At 50.8% G+C, this 21,890-nt stretch overlaps 1 protein-coding gene across 1 annotated transcript in view; it reads left to right on the plus strand.

The window, feature by feature from the left end:
• Positions 1 to 21,890, plus strand: part of ORC1 (origin recognition complex subunit 1) — a 142,234-nt gene that overhangs the window by 103,920 nt on the left and 16,424 nt on the right. The window contains exons 8-9 of the mRNA XM_078670617.1: positions 9,829 to 9,933; positions 14,525 to 14,747. Coding sequence (XP_078526743.1) covers positions 9,829 to 9,933; positions 14,525 to 14,747 — 328 coding nt within the window. The remainder of the gene's footprint in view (positions 1 to 9,828; positions 9,934 to 14,524; positions 14,748 to 21,890) is intronic.

The following is a 21,890-nucleotide window of genomic DNA, read 5'->3' on the forward strand; positions in this document are numbered from 1 at the left end:
TCCGGGAGTCTGTTCTCTCACCTTCTTGGCCGTGGGTTTCAGTCTGCGGCCCTCCCTCTCCGCCATCTCCTTCTGGTGGCCGGGTGGGGGGGGGGGGGGCCCGGCCTCTACCCCGGTTGTCAGGGCTTTTTGGTAATCTTCCTTGGTGCTTAATCCAGTGGTAGCGATGTGGAAGTCTTTGCAGAATTGTTTCAGTTCTCGGCGGGTATACTCTTCCAAAAGGTCCTTTTGGAATGTGGGCTTCTCGCTTGTTCCGGTGACACTCATGGTTGTTCTTTGTCCCGGTAGTGCGTCAGTCGTTTTACTGTACGATCTCTAGGCGTAGGCTCTTATCCCGTCGCTTGCCACCAATATTAGAAGGGGCGATCCCAGAGGGCCAGGCTATGCTCTCCCGACCACTCCGTGACCCGCCTCTCCCACAAGTACTGCCGAGTCTTAACGTGAGGTCCTCACCGGGGAGGACTTCGAGTCTAGGATCGTACACACTGAGCGCACACCACACTTACGAACGGGCACCACACTGTAGATTTCAATAAGCAAGTTCTTTATCAACAGTAAAAAGGAATCAGCACTCTTATTTACAACCGATCGAGGGATCGTAAAGTCTCAGAAATTCGGGAAGAGGGAAGCGGGACAGTCTCAATCTTTAGTCCAGCACGAAGCGTACCCTGCGCACAGCTCTCAATCCTCGAGCCGGGGGATACGGAAGATGATGATCGTACTGGCTACTTCACTCACTTCGGGTTGAATCAGGTCGTGTTGGTAGCGTCGATGGTCCAGCCGGACCAGAGTACTCCCCGAGACGCGACGAGGTCAGCAGGGCTCGATCCGGAGGCTAGTTCTTGAGGAGCTGCGACCACTTCAGCAGGGCTCAGGATGTTCCACGAAGGTCTTTAGTGTTCAAGATCGAGCCGCGATGAGGTCAGCAGGGCTCCGATGTTCTAGTTCCGTCTTTGCGAAGATGAGCCGCGACCGCTGGGCTCTGATGTTCTAGTTCCGTCCTTACGAGGATGAGCCACGACAGCGTCAGCAGGGCTCGAAGAGATCGAAGTTTCAGTTTTCCCCAAGGTTAAGCCGCGATCAGATCAGCAGGGCTCTCTTGTCCAGGATACAACTGCCCGCTAGTTGTGGGGCGGGCCTTGATATAGTCCAGTGGCCCTTTGATGTCCGGACCCTCGCATGTAGAGGTCTCATGCCTTGGGGGCTTGTCGTTGGAGAGGTCCGTCGGTTGGCCCTCTGATCCTTTTTGAAGATGCGTCTGGGAATTCCCAGACGCCCAGCAGGGTCTCGAGCCAGCTCTCGGGGAGGCCAGAGGTGCGATCGAAACCGACCCACCGGGGAAGGCCAGAGGTGTGAGAGAAACCAGTCTCTCAGGGGAGGCCGGAGGTGCAATCAAAACTCCCTGTCTTATCTCACTCAGGGAGCCCCTTTACCCCCCAGCCGGGACTGGCGCGTCTGGAGCCTAGGTTTCGCTGGGGCCGGGTCAGGCAAGGCCCAGGGAGTCAGGGACCTCGGGATGGGAAATGGCGGCCGGGGCCCTGTGGGGTGATGCAGGTTCTGGGCGCCCGGGGCCGGGAAGGAGGACGGTAGAATGCGGGGCTGGTCGTCGGTTGGTGGGGTCGTGTAGGGAGCTGGGCGGACAGGGAACGGGACGACCAGGGGTTTCTGGGTGCAGAGCTAGGCTAACGGGGTGCTGAGGAACTGGGGCGAACCACGCCACAGGGCTAGGTCCAACACACAGTGTACATTACAGCGCATACAGTTCACATTGCGTCCTAAATGTGGTTCACCGCACACCTTTCAGTGTGCAGTAATCATGGGGTTCTCAGTTTAAATGTTATAGTGACGCTTAGACCTGCTAGTCTACTAGCTGCTCCTCCACTAACTCGATGTTTGATATTTTGTTAAAGGTTACTCTAAGAGGCTGCGCTGACACTAGTATACCTCCTCTGTGGCTGGGAAAATAGCAGCTTACAGAGACGGGCTGCCCAGCGAGGCACGCCAGGCTCAATTATCATATGTTTTTCCGGAAAGACAAAGGTGCCCACAAGCAGGTGGCAATTTGTAGTTTTCACTCTAGGCTGTGTTTTAGATTTTAAACAGGATGATATTTAAAAATAAAAGATGTTCAGATCGAGACTGATACCTCTCCAAGTTAGATAAAACTGATAAGTCAAATAGGTGCACTACGAAAATGAAAAAAAAGCCTGCAGAGCGAACTTCTGCTAATGTGAGCAGCCTGCAAAGCGAGAGGATGTGGCTCAGCAGCCAGAGCTTCAGACTTCAGAGCTTGGGATCCGTGTTCAAGCCTCGGCGTCGGTGCGACATACTGTGAATGATTGTGTCCAAATCTTCGTCCGAAAATGCACTAAAAATAAAAAGCATTGATCAATTTTGGAGGGGTGGTGAGGACCCACACACTCACTATTATGGGGTGGGGTGGAAAGCGTAGGAATAATTAAGTGGACAGGCAAATGAGAAGTGAGTAGAGGCAGGCAGGACAACAAAAACAAGCCCAATCCCACCTTAAAAAGGAAGCCCAAACCAAACTATCCTACCCCAAAAAAAGCCTAAATAAACCTAAATAAAATACAAGCAACGGAGCAGGAGGCACGACAGTGGAGGCAGCAGTAATGTAACCGTGGCATTAAGAGGGGGTGGGAGTAAGATTACTATATTTAAATGTAAGCAGGTAGGGAGCTGAAGTTGAACACAGACAAACAAGCAACAGAGAAGGAATCCAAGCAAAAAAAATAGTCTACCGAAGAACAGATAAAGAACCAAAGTGGAATGAGACGGTGCAAAGTCCCTGCTCTGTGGGAGGAACAAAAGAGAGAAAGGAGGGACAAAGGCAGGATTGACCTCTAGCAGGCAGGGATTTTTTGAAGAATCTAAAAATGCAGGTTCCCTTTTGTGCTGTAAAAACCACTTATCATCCAAAAAGTACTGCACTGAAAGATGCTCTGTTATTGTGAACCAATAATATATATTGATTCATAGGTCTCTTTTTCTTACTCAAAGAATGTTCATTACTCTTCATATATAAAATTATTTATTTTCTTTAAAACAGTTAGAATATACAATATTAAGTTTACAAATAATTGTCCTTTACGGATTTCACAATTTAACACAATTTCGTTTATCGTATTTGTAAACGTTCTCATTAACATTATTACATCAATTGAAAACCTAATTACATAAAACACAAAACCAATTAAAACACATTAGTATAAAATATCCACCCTTTTTAGGGCTCGCCTGCTGATGCGCTTCAGCGCATAGCTGGCGAAGCTCTATAGGGGCTTATCCAGTGTTTATCCACTGGCGATTCCACTGGCGATTCCTTCAAGTGCATGTGCTTTTTAGGTCATTGCGCTTGCGCAAGCCCTAAAAAGCGCGTGCACAATGCCACCAGCCGCCTGCCTGCCTGCCTCGCATTACCACATCAAAGGCAGCCCTCCGAGCGCATTTCTCACCCCCTAATTATTCACGGCCGGCCGGCAGGCACATCAAAGGCTGCTGCTGCCGTGACTCGCATTTCTCCTCCCTCCTCCCCTATCACTGCCCAGGCTGGCCGTACTTTCTCTTTACAAGGGCGCCCATTCCTGAATCACTTGAAATCTCTCCACATTATTTGCATTTTGTTAATTAAAAAAATTAACTTCAACACAGCGTTGCACATTTTTCTCGACTTCGGAAGGATGAGTCCCAATCTCATTTGTACAAAGTGTTGTAATGGGATTATTGGAGAGTTAGAGAAACGTGCTCACAAGTTACATTTTTATGCAAATCATCTGAGTAAATAAACAATAGCATGGTGCCGTTTGCGTCCTTGACTTGATCTGGTTTTTATTTTTATTTTGCTATTATTCTCACAAAGGCTAAGAAGGTCTGCCTACTTTAGTATTAAGTGCTATACGTCGCATAAGCAACAGCTAACCATTCACTCACCCACGCAACGCCACTCACCCATGCAACGCCACTCACCCATGCAACGCCACTCACCCACGCAACGCCACTCACCCACGCAACGCCACTCACCCACGCAACGCCACTCACCCACGCAACACCACTCACCCACGCAACGCCACTCACACACGCAACGCCACTCACACACGCAACGCCACTCACACACGCAACGCCACTCACACACGCAACGCCACTCACACACGCAACGCCACTCACACACGCAACGCCACACACGCAACGCCACTCACACATGCAACGCCACTCACACATGCAACGCCACTCACACATGCAACGCCACTCACACATGCAACGCCACTCACACATGCAACGCCACTCACACATGCAACGCCACTCACACATGCAACGCCACTCACACATGCAACGCCACTCAACCACGCAACGCCACTCACACACGCAACGCCACTCAACCACGCAACGCCACTCACCCACGCAACGCCACTCACCCACGCAACGCCACTCACCCACGCAACGCCACTCAGCCACGCAACGCCACTCAGCCACGCAACGCCACTCAGCCACGCAACGCCACTCAGCCACGCAACGCCACTCAGCCACGCAACGCCACTCAGCCACGCAACGCCACTCAGCCACGCAACGCCACTCACACACGCAACGCCACACACACACGCAACGCCACACACACACGCAACGCCACACACACACGCAACGCCACTCACACACGCAACGCCACTCACACATGCAACGCCACTCACACACGCAACGCCACTCACACACGCAACGCCACTCACACACGCAACGCCACTCACACACGCAACGCCACTCACCCACGCAACGCCACTCACCCACGCAACGCCACTCACCCACGCAACGCCACTCACCCACGCAACGCCACTCACCCACGCAACGCCACTCACCCACGCAACGCCACTCACCCACGCAACGCCACTCACCCACGCAACGCCACACACACACGCAACGCCACACACCCACGCAACGCCACACACACACGCCACACACACACGCAACGCCACTCACACATGCAACGCCACTCACACACGCAACGCCACTCACCCACGCAACGCCACACACACACGCAACGCCACACACACACGCAACGCCACACACACACGCAACGCCACACACACACGCAACGCCACACACACGCAACGACACACACGCAACGCCACTCACCCACGCAACGCCGCTCACCCACGCAACGCCGCTCACCCACGCAACGCCGCTCACCCACGCAACGCCGCTCACCCACGCAACGCCGCTCAGCCACGCAACGCCGCTCAGCCACGCAACGCCGCTCAGCCACGCAACGCCGCTCAGCCACGCAACGCCGCTCAGCCACGCAACGCCGCTCAGCCACGCAACGCCGCTCAGCCACGCAACGCCGCTCAGCCACGCAACGCCACTCACCCACGCAACGCCACTCACCCACGCAACGCCACTCACCCACGCAACGCCACTCATCCACGCAACGCCACTCATCTATATGCAAAACGAAAAATGTCAAACTCTTCTATTGCGAGACCTATTGCATTTTCAATGCTTGTTAAATTGATTGGGTTTGTTGTAGGTCCCATTACTTCAATATACTTTTTTTGTTTTTAAGGTGAACAAAAAACACATTTCAAAAGTCCTACTACTGTTCAATACTCTTTTTGTCGACGCTGCGTTTCTTAGTAAGATTCCCCGCATTCTTCAGGACAAATTCAACAAGATACATGAGCTGTACATTTAACAGTAGAAAAGTAACTTTCCTTGCTGCATAGATCTTAGATAAGTATGGGTGTTCCCTCCTTCACTGTAAATTAAATCACTTTGTATAAGCGATAATTTAGGTCTTTATATCCTTAAATTTTAAACCTGGGACATCTGTTCTTCTTTTTCGCCGTCCCTTCACAATTGATTTTGTGCTCTTAATAGAAAGGAGTTAGACGGCCATCTTCAGCTTTATGAAGAAGCTTGGGTCTAAGCGTATTGGGATAATAAAAAAGATGTATAGTGCAAAGACCGTCTCTGCCATTGCGTATGGGGCTTGGGCCTGGGGGACAGTGGTAGTAGATTCTTTGCAATAGATAGAGGATGGGTTCTTTAAGAGACTATTAGCCCTCCTTCGTAGTTGCTTTAATTACAACTGCCATGTTGAACTTGGCTCCCCATACCTGTCTGATGCCATTATGCTTGCCCCTATTTTATTATGCTTCTGTTTAGAGGAGGAACACTGTTCATCTAACTCAAACTATTATTAGAGATTGCCTATTCCTCGATAATGCACATAAGATAGCCTGGCTGCAGTATATAAAAAATACCCAGTCTTCATTGGGTCTGGATGATGTTTACACAAATATGATGTTTACACAAATATGATGTTTACACACATCCAAGTAGGTGCCTGAATCTTTCTTAAAAAAGTAAATAAAGGAAATCTTTTTAGCTAAGGCAGCAAGCGAGAGAGAGGAGAAAAACAGTCTCGTTCCTCTGTAAGATCATATTTAATGACCCCATCGATTTTGCTGGAGGAACACTCCTATTTAGAGTTTGTGACGAACCCATAGCGCAGATTTATCTTGGTGAGATTTCAACTTAATTTTATTCCCCTGATGATGGGTTTCCCAAGCAAGAGCTATTCAGTAGCCGAAATAACAGCGTGTCCTTGTGATGGAAGCTCGGAACAGTCCGATCTCTATATAACTTTTTTTTGTAATTTTTATAAAGACAAAAGGAAGAGGTATATTTGCCCTCTAATGCGTGAATACCATTTTAGACCATGTCCCACAGCCCTTTATTTTATTTTAAAAACCTAGTTATTTGCAATAGCCACATTCCTTCGGTCCTGTTGGAAATGGAGGAGAGCTTGTATAGATTGGATGCTTTGAGGAACTGTGATTTTATTCATATCTGTTGTCGCTATGCACCTTATAAAACCCATATTAAAGTTGCTGTCCATCCCGAGAATGCAGTGACTGGATATCGTATGAATATATATATATATATATTTATTTATTTATTTATTTATTGCGCAGGTTACATCAGGCTATGGACAAAACAGGAACGTGTTTTGGCAGTCAAGCTGCCTTTCTCAGCCTGAAATGTGCCATATTAGTGCTTCTATTTAAAACTAATATTCACTAAAATAGAAGATGCACTACATCACGCATCGATTGAGTACATGTAAGCATGTGAGCTGATGACCATTCTTAAACAAAGCATAATCCGTTATTCCGAAAACCGCATCAGTGTAATTCCTTCAAACTAAATTGCTTTAGGATTATTTTCAATCTGTGCTGTTCCGTGTTTATGCCCTCCAGTTCATTTTGTTTAAAGAAAGCTCCCAACATGCTTTATTCCATTTTCAGCAAAACCCGGACTCGATTTATACTCTCCCTTCAGCTGCGACCAAGGGCATCTTTATAATAACTTTAAAATCCAAACATACGCATTTTCAAGTTGATGCTATTTCACTCTAAGCACAGTTGCCTATCTTCTTGGTTCATTAACTCCTTAAAAGTCCATGCGCTTTCGAGGGGAGTCCGCTTTCTACTCGGGTACGCTTTACTGATTAGGAACACGTTTTCCAATTAATTGGAGAAAGATTCACGGTAGCAACTTCTTAAAGTTTCAAATCCACATGTCCAATGCAACCGGCCGGATAAGCAACAGCACGGACCCACTTGACCACCGCATTCTTGGCCGGTGCCAACAGCAGTGCCCAGCTCCATAGTAGGAGAGGTTATACCAGGGTGAGGATGTGCCGTTGGGTAGAGAAGCTTCAGTCCCTGCCAAGGGAGCATAGGCTCCCAGTGTTTGAACTTGCTCCTCCACAAATGCCTTCTCCTCCTTCGCCACACTCCAGTCATGGGGGCATGCCTGCCTCAACATCCAGGATCCAGATTGCTGTAATACTGGTGTGCTGCCAGATCGCTGGTGGTGCTTTAAAGGTGGTGCTACAGCTAGCGCTCAGAATGTACAAGAAATAATCCCCAACTGTATCTGGTTAAGGAGCAAGCACTCGTCATCGTGGGGATTCTCTCGTTTATTGCGCAGGTTACATCAGGCTATGGACAAAACAGGAATGCGTATCGGCAGTCAAGCTGCCTTTCTCAACCTGAATATGGCGCATTTGTACATTTACTGTGGAAACATTGCGAAATAATGATTGATTGTATGTGTGTGAGTGGATGTCTGAGTGGCTTTATGGGTGTGTTCATGGGTATGTGAGTAGCTGTATGGGGATGTCAGTGGCTGTGTGAGAGTTATTGGCTCTGTGAGTTATTGGCTGTGTGAGTGAGTTATTGGCTGTGGGAGTGCCTGCCTAAATGCGAGTGGCTGTGAAAGTAGCTGTATGGGTGAGTGAGTAGCTGTTTGAGTGTGTTTTTATAGGCATGTGAGTGGCTGTAAAAGTAAGTGAGTTGGTATGAGTGGTTGTATGAATGTTTGAATGGGTATGCAAGTGGTTCTGTGGGTGTATGAGCGGTTGTATGGATAAGTGAGTGGCTGTGTCAGTGCCTGTATGGGCAAGTGAGTGGCTGTGTGAGTTTCTGTATGGGTAATTAAGTGGGTGTGTGAGTGGCTGTAAAGCAGGCAGTGGTCCCATGGATGACTGCCTACTCTTAAAAAATGAAAAATCTTTTCATTTTTCTTTCTGAAACTCATCCCATTTTCCTTTATGGAAAACAGGCTGCATTTTAAAAAAGAAAATGCTTTATTGAATTAAAAGAAATCAGACCTGGTGGTCTGCTGACCCCAGCAGGCCACCAGCCCTGTGTAATTGCCCATTCCCAATGGATCGCACACCAAGACCTACCTCATATATATTAATGAGATGGGTCTATTTGACACATTTTGTGATTCCCAGAGGGTCACAGACACATTTGTACATTGGTGTTTGTGGTTACCAAATAGAGAATTTTAGCGATTCACTATTTGGTAAACACAAACGATTATGTATGTACATCTGGGCTCTTACTGCCTCCTAATAGCTGCAGAATTATGTTGCCATGATGGTAAATTCGATATTTTCAAACCGGTGTGAAAGAAAAATGTTACCCCCTTTTTCAGCAAATCTGTTTCCTTGAAAAATTCAGACATGCTGGGCAAAAATCATAATTATGGAAATAGTGAATATGAAAGATCAAAATACTCAAAAGTGTTCATTAGGTTATCTTGCCATCTTGTTAAGATGCACATTTTTCAAAAACGACTAAACTATTCACCAAACCATGAAAAGCTCACTTTCTAAGTAAAGTTCGTCTTTCCTGGAAATTTTGCCTTAAATCCACTCAGTATTTTTTGGTGTAGCTGTAAGCAACATTTTCTGTTGGAGCACAAATAATCTTTATTATGTAAACAATGTTTTTTTTATTTTACAAATGTAACTAAATAAATATTGTTCTTCTCTTTTAATGCAAACAAACTGTGTAGTCTACTATTTTTCTTTCTCTGGATATGAATACACTTTTCCCTGTTTGAAATGAGCACATTTTCAACCTAGCTACCCCAAAATAAACTTGCAATATAAACATACATAATGGTTAACATTGTTAATATAGTTCTATGCCGCTCTTTTAGTTTCTGGTGACATTTGCAAACCACCGGGCCTACAACCTTGTGGTTTATGACATCACCTGAGCTCCTTAATGGCAAGATTAGACCATATTACACTGCTACGTGTCATGTACCCCCATATATCTTTTTCACGTTTGTGCTTTACTCAAGGCTCATGTACAGGACATTGACTACTGAGAATACCAAAGTGATCTTGCCTTATCCTTTCTAGATGTCCATAATGTTTAATTTCTTGTTTGCGCTAGGTAAATATGTCGAATACCTTCTCAACTCTTATTAATTAAACTCCTTAATCTTTAGGATATTGAAAGAGGAGAAAGAAGAGCCCAGGAAAACTACTGACTCTCCTCGCTCCTGCCGGAAATCTGCACAGCTTAGCTCCCTTCGTTCTAGGCAGCAGCTTAAGTAAGTCCTGTACTATTCCGCTTTCTTCCAAACAGTCTGTGTGAACCGCATATTAACCTGGGTGGTGTTTGGTGGAGAAGTGTGGCTCAATGGTTAGAGCAGGCAGACCTTGATGCAGAGCTCTGGCCAGGGACCAGGGTTCGATTCCCGCCTCGGTGGGTCTCCGGCTCATTAATTCCCCTGACTGGATATTCTCGCCTCAGTGCCTGTTCTGATCATGGGTCTCACGCTGCAACTCTGGGCAATAGCTTGCTTAGTCTCCACAACGGCCCCAAAAGCGCTGGGATGCCTGGCTGCACCTGGGGGGTGCCCAGGAGTGGGCATTTCCCAGGAAAGCCAGGAAGGGTTCCTAAGCGGTATACGGACAGCGCCGGGACACCTCCGGTGGAGGTAGCTGTGCGCTTTACAAATTCCGACATTTACATTTATTTATTTGGTTGGGTGTGCTTAATGTAAATGTTTTTGGCTTCTTTTTTTGTTCATTTTGTTTTGCAATAGTTGTAAAATATCATGCCAGCATAAGTTAGATGACTATCTTTCAAAAATAGGTTGCCAAAGTCATCTATAGCTATAGTCATCCATTGAGGGCTACTTTGGAATGTTGAAAGGCTGTGTTACTTATGAGATTCTTGAAAGCTTCATTTAGGTGTGCTGCCCTTACCTGGGTGCCCATATCAGCTGTTTTGTGTAGAAGTGTCTGAATGCTTTTATTGTTTGTGTATTGCATCTTTCACCAAAGCGGACTGTAAAAATGTCCTCTGTCTCTTCATTGTGCCCAAGCCAGACCGGTTGACTTTGTCCAGGCTTGGTTTTACTGGTGGACAGTAATATTCATCTCCTCCACTAAACCACGTGATAAAGATGCTTTGACTAGCTGACCTGTCCACCCCATGTTCTGTGATGCATTTGTGAGCGAGGGATTAGGCAACATGCAATATGACTTTGTTCTTACAAAGCTGATCTTTTAATAAGCAGGAATACAGCTGCACACATTGTTTTGTTTTTACCAAAATACATTGGCCATGTTTGCACTTTGCAACTGGCCTATCAAATCAAGAGACCAATTAATTTTCACGATAGTGTGTGGCTGCAGCCCTCATTTGGGATTGCCGGGTCAGTCTCAAACTTCTCAATTTTCTGGAGTTTCCTTCCCCTCACTGACACTCCATTCGTTCATCGTGAATTCCAGCATTTTGCTCATCAACCCTTCTGCTGTGTTTGCTTGTGAGTACCTCCGAAGTGTGTGTGAAGCGATCCTAGCCACGATGCAAGCAGTACACTTACAAAGCATCCGCTGCAATGAGAACAAGCATTTACAATGCAACGGTTTCGCCTTCGGAAAAGTTAGAGCTATTGGCATTGTAAATGACAAACTTTTTATTTATGACTCACCTCCATGCCCACACACAAGGCCTCTTGTCCTAAAGCATACACACAGGTGCTCTAACACCCCCTTCTGTGGATAGCTTTGCAGAGGCTCGAAGGTGCCTTTTATTAAAGAGTTCAGGTCTCGCTATACTGGGTGCTGAAGTTTTGGGAAGCATTTTATGGACTTGTTGGGAGTGGCGCACATGGACGGACCAGAGTCCCGGGTGTAAAAAACTCCAAGAACGGTGACAGGTAAAAGCATTGATCTAGCTAGAACAGATTGGAATGCATGTCGAAAAAAGCTTGTTGTATCCACACCAAGCAATCTGTAAAATATTGTAGGTAGTGTGTGACTGGTTTCCAAGGTGTGTTACTTGGCATCATATGTAAGTTAGCCTGCACATCACGTTTATACGTGGCAAGGAGTGCAAGTAACCACATTTATGTTGGCAGTGGGTGTCTTCACACAGAAATAAATCTAGGCCAAGCAGACTGTATGCATTGTTTTTCAATGCTATACACGTCTAGCCATTACATTGCGAATGGTAAGGTAGAAATGAGTACTTGTTATTAAGTCAAATTGAGCCCGAGGCTTTAGAACTAGATGTGCATTTCAGACAGTGACGTTCTCGCAGGTCCCTCCGGCTTAAACGGAAGTGTCGCTAATTTCTGTGAACGGAGGCCGTCAACATGCCACTCAGAAAGAAGAAATGATGCGCTGCTAACTTACTCTAAGAATCCGCTACCTAAAACCCGTCGCTGTGAACAAACGGCGTCGAGGGAAAGCAGCGGCGAGATTAGGACAATGCAGCCCACTCTCCACAGCCCTACAGAGCAGCTTGTCAGGTACCTAATCTGAAAATAGTCACCTGCAGGTTAAGAACCTCCGGAGAGACGAAAGAGAGAAAGGCATCAGGAACGGCACCCTGTGCTTGTCGGTGCCAGATTACATTTCCACAGCAGCTGCTTCTTTTGTCTACTTTCAGTGAAGCAAAACCGGCCTAAAATTTAATGTAATCTGCTGTAAACCCAAGTGTCAGGCACTTAGATGGCAACTAAAAGAGCCTCTCTCAGATAACTGAGTGACACTTGCTAATAATAGCCCCGGCATTAAGAGGGCAAGGGCGGACATTTTCTGTAACCAAAGAGTGGGCAGTGTATGGGAACGGAGCGGCGTGGCCAGTCCCAGCTCCCCGGGCAAGGGGAGCAGCATGCAGGCCGAGCCCACCCGGGCTCCCATGTGATTAGCTGCTCTAATACCGCCAGTGACCTTCAAGCGTAGAGGCAACAATGGACCCGGCTTTTGTAAATGGAGAACAAATGCCACCTCTCACAGCACCGCAGTCCTGACTCCCTTTTCATCTTCTAAGGGGCTTGCACTACCAGACCCTAGTGGCAAGGAGCTTTTCACCAACGTTTCACCTTCTATTTGCTCACGGAAAAGATCTGCTGAAATTTGTGCGAAAAACCAACCTTTGGCCAGACATTCCTGTCCAAGGCTAAATAAAGGTGGCGATCGGTACTAATATTTTGAATATAGGACTTCTTCCCACGCTGCAGGGATTTCCTTGAAGTCAAAGAAGGGCCATATTGTGCTGCTACAAGATGTCATCTTTGGGTCTTTGTCCCCCACAACAGACCTCAATTAATGGACATGTTTTTTCCTTCCTTAATGCAAGAAAAACGTGTGTTATGCTGACTCGACAATGTACTTTCCGAGCAGCTATTGTTGAAAATGGTGTTGCCCAATTATGTAGGAGGGTGCACGGGTTCAGTTATGCATATATAATAGATGCGGTTATCGCCCTACTCAATAGTACTGACCTCGGAAACATGAACGGTGGAGTCTCCTCTTCCCTAGTTTTGAAACGGTGGTCCATACAGATCTCTGACACAAGGGTGTCCCATCCCTTTTGCCCCGTGAAGAAAAGGGGCCTAGTACTGGGCCACCCCCTAATGATTCACTGGACAAACCGGTGCATTCCATAGACCACACAGTACAGTAGGTACTGGACCACCAGTGCTTCCATTAAGGCGGCTGCTCACCGTGTTGCATTGTCTTCTGGGTTAGCATCTCGAATGTGCGCATTGTTTGAATATAGCAGATACACCTTCAAGCCATATTTGCTGCGTGTTAGTGACTTTGGAGTACTTTCTCAAGTTTAAAACCAACTAATACCGCTTTTATATTTTTATTGGTGAACACTCAGTGATTTATACATTTCGTGGCTAAGATGTGTTATTTCCAAGAACAAGCAGTAAAAATACAGCATTTCTCTGTTTTGTTGTTTGGGAGTACAGGCCACGCACAAAAGTGCGGTAAAACCTCTCGATACATCTGTCAGGGAAAAAAGCATTGTGTGCGAAGGTATAGAAGTCGCTCGATACATCCATAAACTACCAACATCTCGATGATCCCTGCAGGAAACAGACGGCTGGCTTTGGAAAGCGAGGCCGGTGGGGGAGACCGCCCGCACAGCCTCACTCCGAATAGCAACAGCTCGTGTAGTGCTCCCTCGCCCAGAAAGTGCCCTCTCGCAGCCGGACGCCTCTACTGAAACCCCGCCAGGAGCGTGTCTGGGATGTTCGGCTGACTGGATGTGTCAGATAGGCTCCGAATGGGTTTTCGCGGGTCAAGGTTCCGTCGGCTGCAGGAGCAAGACTATTTTTAGCCGGCATAAGGTCAGGGAGCCCTCGGAGACCGCGAGGGCTACAATAAAATCTATTGATCAGCCACTGGTGAGAGTCCTAGATTGAAACACAAAAACAAGTCAGGTCCCGGGCCGGCAGCCAATCACAGCGCGGCCCGGGGAATGACGTCACGGGAGTGTCCCGGGCTGGCAGCCAATCACAGCGTGGCCCAGGACACACGGCAACAAGGGGCGGGACTTAAAAAAGACCGAGAAACGCCCCTAATCGCGTTCCGACGGGGAAAGAGTGATTGACAGCCAATCTCTTCCACTGGCTAGCCTCCATTTATGGAGCTAGCCAATGGAAGAAGGGGCGGGTTCAAGTCCCCCATAGTGTTCTAACATTAGATTTCGCCTGCGCGAAACGCTGCTTGCGCAACTTTCGACAGGCGAAACCTAATAAAGGGCACCCGCCAATCCCTATGTAACACTGCTGTCATTCCAATGCTGGGGCATTTAAGCATCTGTTATCAACAGTGGAGCTGTGAATAGCTTTCTGACAAGTCCAAGTCCTCATTGAGTTTATTTCTCAGATTCTTAGGTAGATCTGATAATACAGGTGAAGACGAGGATTTCCAACCTTTAAAGGAAACAGTTGAATCCAGTTCCAGTGAAGAATCTGAGGAGGAAGAGGACCAAGAAGGTGAAAGCAAGCCAATTGCTACAGCTAAAAGAAAACCCACGGCTGTTCCCAGGACCCCAGTGTCTTCAAAGAAAGCCTCTTTGAGGACACCAGCCAAAACACCATCCAAAAGTGTAAGTTTGAGATCAACTGACACACCTCATAGTTTGAGTAACCAAAGACCAGGATTCAGTGCAGCATATAAGCGAGTGTTGGGAAAGAGGTCACTTGTCGAACAAGCTGGTATCATTGGGGATGACCTCTTATTGTTCAGGTCAAGTGGTTTGGGATTTATGTTGTTCCGTTGTCTTTTACAACAATTAATGTTAATATCCTTGAGAAAGTTGTTGTATAGCTTTTCTTTTTCTTTAAACTTCTTATCATTTAGATCTATCACACAGTTCGTTATTATGTTCCTTTGTTTTTTTAGTAGCGATGAATGCTTTACCATTTATTTTTTTTAGGTTTAAAGTATTTTATTGCATTTCCACAAACAAGAAAAACAGGGCACACAAAGGAATACAATCGTCATGGTGAGTATCCGCCCAAGCCCCTCCCCACATAACCAACTGAAAATCACATATCGGCAGCTGCCCAGTCATTGAGCCATAGTTGTTCGTGAAAGGTCTGAGACGACGTAATCCAGAGCCAACAACCCCCCAAACTCCCCCCTCCCTCATCCACCCCCCCAAACCCCTCCCTCCCCACCCTCACCCTTCGTGCCTGTGCAAATGTCTCATTCAGCTCACACTTTCGCGGAACATTCCAGTCCTCCAACGTACCCACACACTGTTTCGATTATGCAATTCGGGTCGTGAGTCGCAGCAATCTAAGGTAGCGCGGGCAGGTAATCTCCTTGAACTCCGATTGCAGTAGTGTTATGAACGGCTGCCACAGTTCATCAAATCTATCCACCTCCCCTGCCACCGTGAGAGATAGTTTCTCCATCCCCAGAACGTGCCATAACCGGTGCAGCCAGCCAACGGAGCTAGGGAGTGTGGTGGTACGCCAATAAATGAGTATGTTCTGGATCGCTGAGCCCAAAGCGATCGCTATCTGTCTGCCCTTCCTAGATCGCAGAGGGTACATCAACCCATTGGGCAACCCCAATAAGACATAAGCAGGGAGGCGAGGCAATTCAATGCTAAAGCACTGGTCTATTTCGTCTAAGACGTAGTTCCAGTACTGGTCCAGCAGCGGACAGTCCCACAAAACATGCGTAAGCGTGCCTATTTGCCCACAGTTGCGCCAACAGGTGTCCGGGACATGATGATTCATTTCGTGTAACCTCTGGGGAGTGTAATACCAGTACGTGGAGACCTTGGTAAAGGTCTCTGTTAACCCAGTGTGGTATGCAGAGTGTCGCGCCTTGTAGGAGATGTCATCCCACTCTCTATGGCTCAATTCCCTCCCCAGCTCACGCTCCCAGCGAGCCCTCCCGGGACTATAGATGTGGTAAGGGGGGGGCTGCAAGAGTCGGTACAGGTCAGATATAAGCTTGGCGTCCGAAGAGCGCGTCGCTAGCCACAGCTCGTACTGGGTAAGTTTCCGATCGGCCAGCTCCCGGACCTGTGGCTGGAGCGCCCAATGGCGAACTTGCAAATAGCGCAACCGCTCAGTCTCAGGTAGGTGATATTCCCGACGAAGGTCTTCGAACGGCACGGCTCCTTCAGGGCCATAGATATGGACTAGCGCGCAGCACCTAGCCGTCTGCCAAAGCGAGAACGCTCCGGGTTCCGTTCCAGGATGAGTCTGGGTTCCCCACCAACGGGGTAAGCGGCGACGGGAAGGAGGTAAGGTCATGTTTAAGATTCACCGCATCCCAGACACGAAGCGGGACCTGGGTGACAAAGGACGCGTAGAGATTGGGGGGTCGGTGAGGCCTGCGAAGGAAAGGCACCTCCTGTAGAGTCCTCCCCGCCACCGCCTGGTCCTGGAACAACCAATGTCTGTCAGACTCCCACTTGCTCCACTCAACCAGGTATCGCAGCTGCGCCGCCTGAAAATATTTGTGGAGGTCCGGAATCCCAAGACCACCGGACTCGGGCGCCAGTGTCGACAGGGACTTCTTGAGTCTGGGTTTGCGGCCCTGCCAGACAAACCGAGCGATGTCGGCCTGAGCCTGACGTATCCACCCCCTCGGTGGCTGGAGTGGTAGGGCCCGGAATAGGTACAATACCTGCGGCAAGAGGGTCATCTTGACCGCGGCGACCCGTCCCAGTAAGGACAGCGTACCTTTGCTCCAACGGAGCAGTTCCTCCTTCAGTTTCTTGCCCAAGGCCGCGTAGTTAGCGGTAACCATGGCAGGTAGAGATGGCGCCAGCAGTACCCCCAGGTATGGGATCAGACCCCTAGACCATTGCATGGGGAAGGCACTCTGCAGCTCATGCCGTGTGGCGGGGGCGAGCGAGATGTCAAGGAGCCGCTGACTTTCGGATATTCATTTTAAACCCCGCCACCGCCGCGAAGGCGTCCAGCTCAGCAATGCAAGCGGGGAGCGATTCCTTCGGATTATCAAGCATGCAAATCACATCATCCGCGTACAGACTGATAGTGTGGATGTAGCCCCCCATCCGGACACCGGTCACCTCCGGATTGCCCCGAATCTTCTGGGCAAAAGGCTCCATGTAGAGAGCGAAGAGCAGGGGGGAAAGTGGGCACCCCTGCCTGGTCCCCCTTTCTATCGCGAACCGGTCAGAGTCGCAGCCATTCACCCTCACCACCGCCGTAGGAGATTTGTAACAATTAAATATGAGGGTGCGGAACTTTTCTCCTATACCGAACTTGGTGAGTACGTGCTCCAGGAATGGCCAGTGCACCCGGTCGAACGCCTTCTCCGCGTCAACCGAGAGTAGCATGCGCTCTCCGGGGACGCGGGAGGCCTTCTCCAGGACGTGGACGACTCTTTTAGTATTGTCCACCGTCTGACGGCCCGGGACGAACCCCGCCTGATCTGGATCCACAAGACCCGGCAGGTGTGGTGCCAAGCGCGCCGCCAGAACCCCGGTGTAGAGCTTGAGGTCCACATTGAGTAGCGAGATCGGCCGGTAAGAGGCACACTCTGCCCGGTCCTTCCCAGGCTTAGGGATGACCGTCACCGTGGCCCGTAGGAGATCTGGGGGGATGGCCCCAGGCTCGGCAAACGAGTTAAAAAGCCGCGTCAACAGCGGCGCCAGCTCTAGGCAAAACACCTTATAAAAAAGTGGGGTGTAGCCGTCGGGACCCGGGGCCTTCCCATGCTTGAGGCGGGAGATAGCGCTAATCACTTCCTCCGGTCGGATATCGCGTTCCAGGTGTTCCGCTTGCTCCGGTGTGAGGACGGGGAGGACGACCGATGCAAGGTAATCGGACTCAGCTTGGGCGGAGGGGGCGTCACTTGTATACAGGTCGGCGTAGTAACGGCGGAATCCATCTGCAATCTGGGGGTCGTCAGCGGCTACTAGACCGTCAGGGGTAGACAGCCCCGTAACTCGCTGACGCAGACGTTGCACCCGGAGTTTATTCGCCAGCAGGCGGCCGCAGCGGTCACCCCCGGTGTAGTACGCATGTTTCATGCGCAGCGCCGCATATTCCGCCCTATCCATATCGAGCGCGGAGAGTGACTTCCGGGCCACTTTGAGTTGTCTCCACACCCTGGGGGCCCCCGTCCTCCGATGCGCCTGTTCTAATTCCTGCACGGTGTTGGTTAGCTCGTCCCTCTTTATTTGGCGGTCCTTATTCTCCGCCGAGGATATGGCGATAAATTCCCCCCGCAGCACCGCCTTCAGGGCAGCCCATTGTGTCGCCCGGGAGGTGTCTTCGTTCTCATTGTGTTCCCGAAACCCCGCAATCGCAGCGCGCACCTGTTTCAGTACCGCTGGTTTGTGCAACAGGGTGTCACGGAGACGCCAGACCCCGCGGGACCGAGGCTCCGGCGGTAGTCGGAAGGACCCCGTCACCGGAGCGTGATCAGACAGGGAGAGGACCCCTATCTCAGAAGTGGACACCAAGTCCGCCATCGGTCCCGTAACCAGGAGATAGTCCAGCCTCGCATACGTCCTATGTGCATGGGAATAATAGGAATATGCCTGCGTAGTGGGGTGGAGGCGTCGCCAAAGATCGTGCATGTCCAGATCTTTGAGGTGGGAGGAACTCAACCGCGAGAACTCCCCGGCGTGTGGGTGGCGCTGTACGGACCTGTCCAGGGAAGAGTCAAAGACCATATTCAGGTCGCCCCCAACGATTGTGTCTGTCTGGGGTAGTGGCAATATCGTCCAGGGCAGACTGTAAAAAGTGGTCTTGACCGTCGTTGGTGCTATACACTGAGCCCACAGTGAACAGAAACCCCCCTATCCTAACCCTGTATGCCAGGAGCCTCCCCTTCTGTTCTGCGACCTTGGACAACACCTCCCCCTTAAACTTCCTGGATAGCAGGATAGCTACTCCCGCCGTTTTAGTAGCCCCAGAGGAGAAAAGCTGGACTGGAAACCTCGGGGACCGCAACCTGGGACAATCTCGGGCCAATAAGTGTGTTTCCTGCAATAGACAGATGTCCGCCTGGGTGCTCTCAAGCAAGGACAGTATAGCTCTGCGCTTGACCGGATTATTTAACCCTTTGACATTGAGAGTGACAATTCTAAGAGCCATGGCGAAACATCAAAAAATTAGCGGCAAGTGGGCTTGAGACAGCAGAGGGACCAGCACAGGCCGGCAGTGCGGGACGGGGCAAAATCCACCCACAGCAGGCACGACATCCCACCTCCCCGCCCAACGCAAGAGGGACATGGCGACAACAGCAACAAGAGATCAGAGCATTAACCCAGCATGAGTTCAGAAATCCCTTCAAAGCAGGCCCCTCCCCGTCCCAGTGAGACGACATGAGGACACAAGAAACACAGCATGAGGCAAAAGTAGCACAACCCGAACCCCGAATCCTTCCCTCCCCAACTCCCAAAACAATCCCCGAACTCCCCAACTCCCCCCATCCCCACCCCGCGTCCAGAGCCCCACCCCCTTCCCTTCCCGCACCCTGCAGCAGCAGCCCCAACTTTGCAGAAATCCCCAATGTCCCAGTCCAGCCCCTAGCGGGCAAGTCTGTGGTAAAGTGTCCGAGTGGACGTCCAGCCACCATCAATGCTCCCCCGGAACCCTCAAACCTGCAAAGCCAGTGGTGCTAAGACGATCTCCCCCCGGATGATGCTCAGGCCGTCAAGGCCACGTCACTAGTCGATGTGGAGCCGGATACCTCCTGTATGGCGCTGTCCATGTCCGCCCTGATCGTGGGAGAGTCCGGGCGGGGAGGCGGGAGCGTGGTCCGGCGCCGCCGAACCGATTGCCAGCCCTCCCTAGAGGTGCGGCGGCGTGGCGTAGGGACATCATCATCCGCAGCAGTGATACCCACCACTCCGCACGTGTCCTGAAGGGACCTCATTTGATGCAGTGTTCCATTCCACCGGAAAATAAGCCTGAAGGGATGCCCCCACGAATACTGCATACCATGCTCTCTCAGAAAGTCCGTAGCAATCCTGAAGGATTTGCGCTTCTGCAACGTGATTGTGGATAGATCCTGAAATAAAGCAATTTGGTGACCTCTGAAGCTCACCGGCTGTTTCTGACGTGCTTCGCGGAGGATCCGTTCCTTCAAAGGAAAATCCGGCAAAAAAGCTAAGATATCTGGGGGTGGCGCCGAGGCCCGGCGCGGGAGTCCAACTCTGTGCGCTCTGTCGATTCTCACTGGAAAATCTCCCGCCTCGCCCAGAATATCCCGAAACAGGTCTCGTAGGTAGGCCGCGATGTCTTCCCCCTCCTCCTTAGACGGAACGCCCCGGACCCTGATGTTGTTGCGCCTGGACCGATTCTCAAGATCCTCGGCATGGGCCTGGAGGTCGAGCTGTTGATCCCGAAGCCGTAGTACTTCCTGTTGCAGATGCTCGACCTCCTCGTCTCGGGATTGATTAGCGTCCTCCATGGCGGCGACCCGGTCACCAAGCGAGTCGACCTCTCTCCTCACCTCTCGGACCTCGCCAGCCACCTCTTGTTTCAACGTCTGGAAGTCCTCTCTGAGGGTGCTGAACAGCGATTCCAGAAATGACCGGGTGACCGGGGGCTCACCCCCCTCAGCCCCGCGGGAGCCGGTCGAGGGACTCGGAGTCGGTTGGGACCTGTCCTGTCTCGGGGCGCCCCTGCCCAGCATCTCCGGCAAGGTGCGTTCCCCTTTCTTTCCCCCTCTATTGCCAGACATCGTCGAGGTAGGGGTGCGTCGTAGGGAGAGGAGCGTGAGAGTGGGCTGTGCACCACGTGGGCCTCCGCAGCAAATCGGTCTAGCGCAGTCTCGGGTCCCGGGGTAGCGCCCCACGCCCGGGCGCGGCAACCAATGAACCCCTGCAGGCGGGCGAGGAAGGGTAACCACCAATATCCAACTGCAATGCCCCCGTAAAGGTCCCCTGCGGTTCAGAAGCAGATCAGCACAGTGTCACAAGGGCTTCGGGCGTTGCGGCACTCAACCGCCACTGCCAGGGCGTGCCACGCCGCCCGGCAGACTCAGCACGGACTGGGCCCCTCCAGGCCAGCATGCACCAACCGATCAAGTGTGTGAGGGGCCCCGGGGGCGGCGCACCGGCTCAAGAAGCTCACCAGGGAGTGAGGCCCGGCAGCGCAGGGACAGGGGCCAACAGCCCGGGAGCGAGCAGGATCACCAAGTCTCGTTGCGGCCCTCCGCCAACTGCTCCCAAAGCTGTGTCACAACCGGCCGGGTAGGCAGAGGCGTCCACCAGGCCCTCGCACGGCCCTCCCGCAGCTGGGGCCCCCAGAAAAGAAGTCCGCCGGCGTCTCCGGCCTACAAGTCCTCTCGGCTCCTGCAATCCCCGGGGTCGCGTAGCGCGTCTCACCAGCTCCTCCTCCAGTCAGGCGTGGGAGGCGTGCCGTGGTCTTCTCCACCTCCCGCTAGGGTGCCCCGGCGTCACAGAAGGGGGGCACAGCAGGCTCCTCGCTGGTCGGCGGCCCGGGAACTCACCACCGCCCCGTTCGCCGCGTCCGGGCCGCAACGCCCGCCCGGTTCAGGGGCTAGCGCAGCGAGACGTCGCTCTCAGCTCCGACGCCTCCGGAGGCTTCAGCACAGCTCTGACCGGGCTCTCGGTCGCTTTCGCCTTCCCCTGCGCTCGATCTGGGGGAGATCAGCAGCGTAGGAAGGGTCAAGGGCTCCGGGGCTTCAGGAGCTCACGGGAAGAGCGTCTCTTCAGCCCGCCATCTTGGCCACGCCCCCCATTTATTTTTTTTAAAGTAACCTCCATGGTCAGAGG

The sequence above is a fragment of the Lissotriton helveticus genome, chromosome 1_2, assembly GCF_964261635.1.
Source record: "Lissotriton helveticus chromosome 1_2, aLisHel1.1, whole genome shotgun sequence".
NCBI lineage: Eukaryota > Metazoa > Chordata > Amphibia > Caudata > Salamandridae > Lissotriton > Lissotriton helveticus.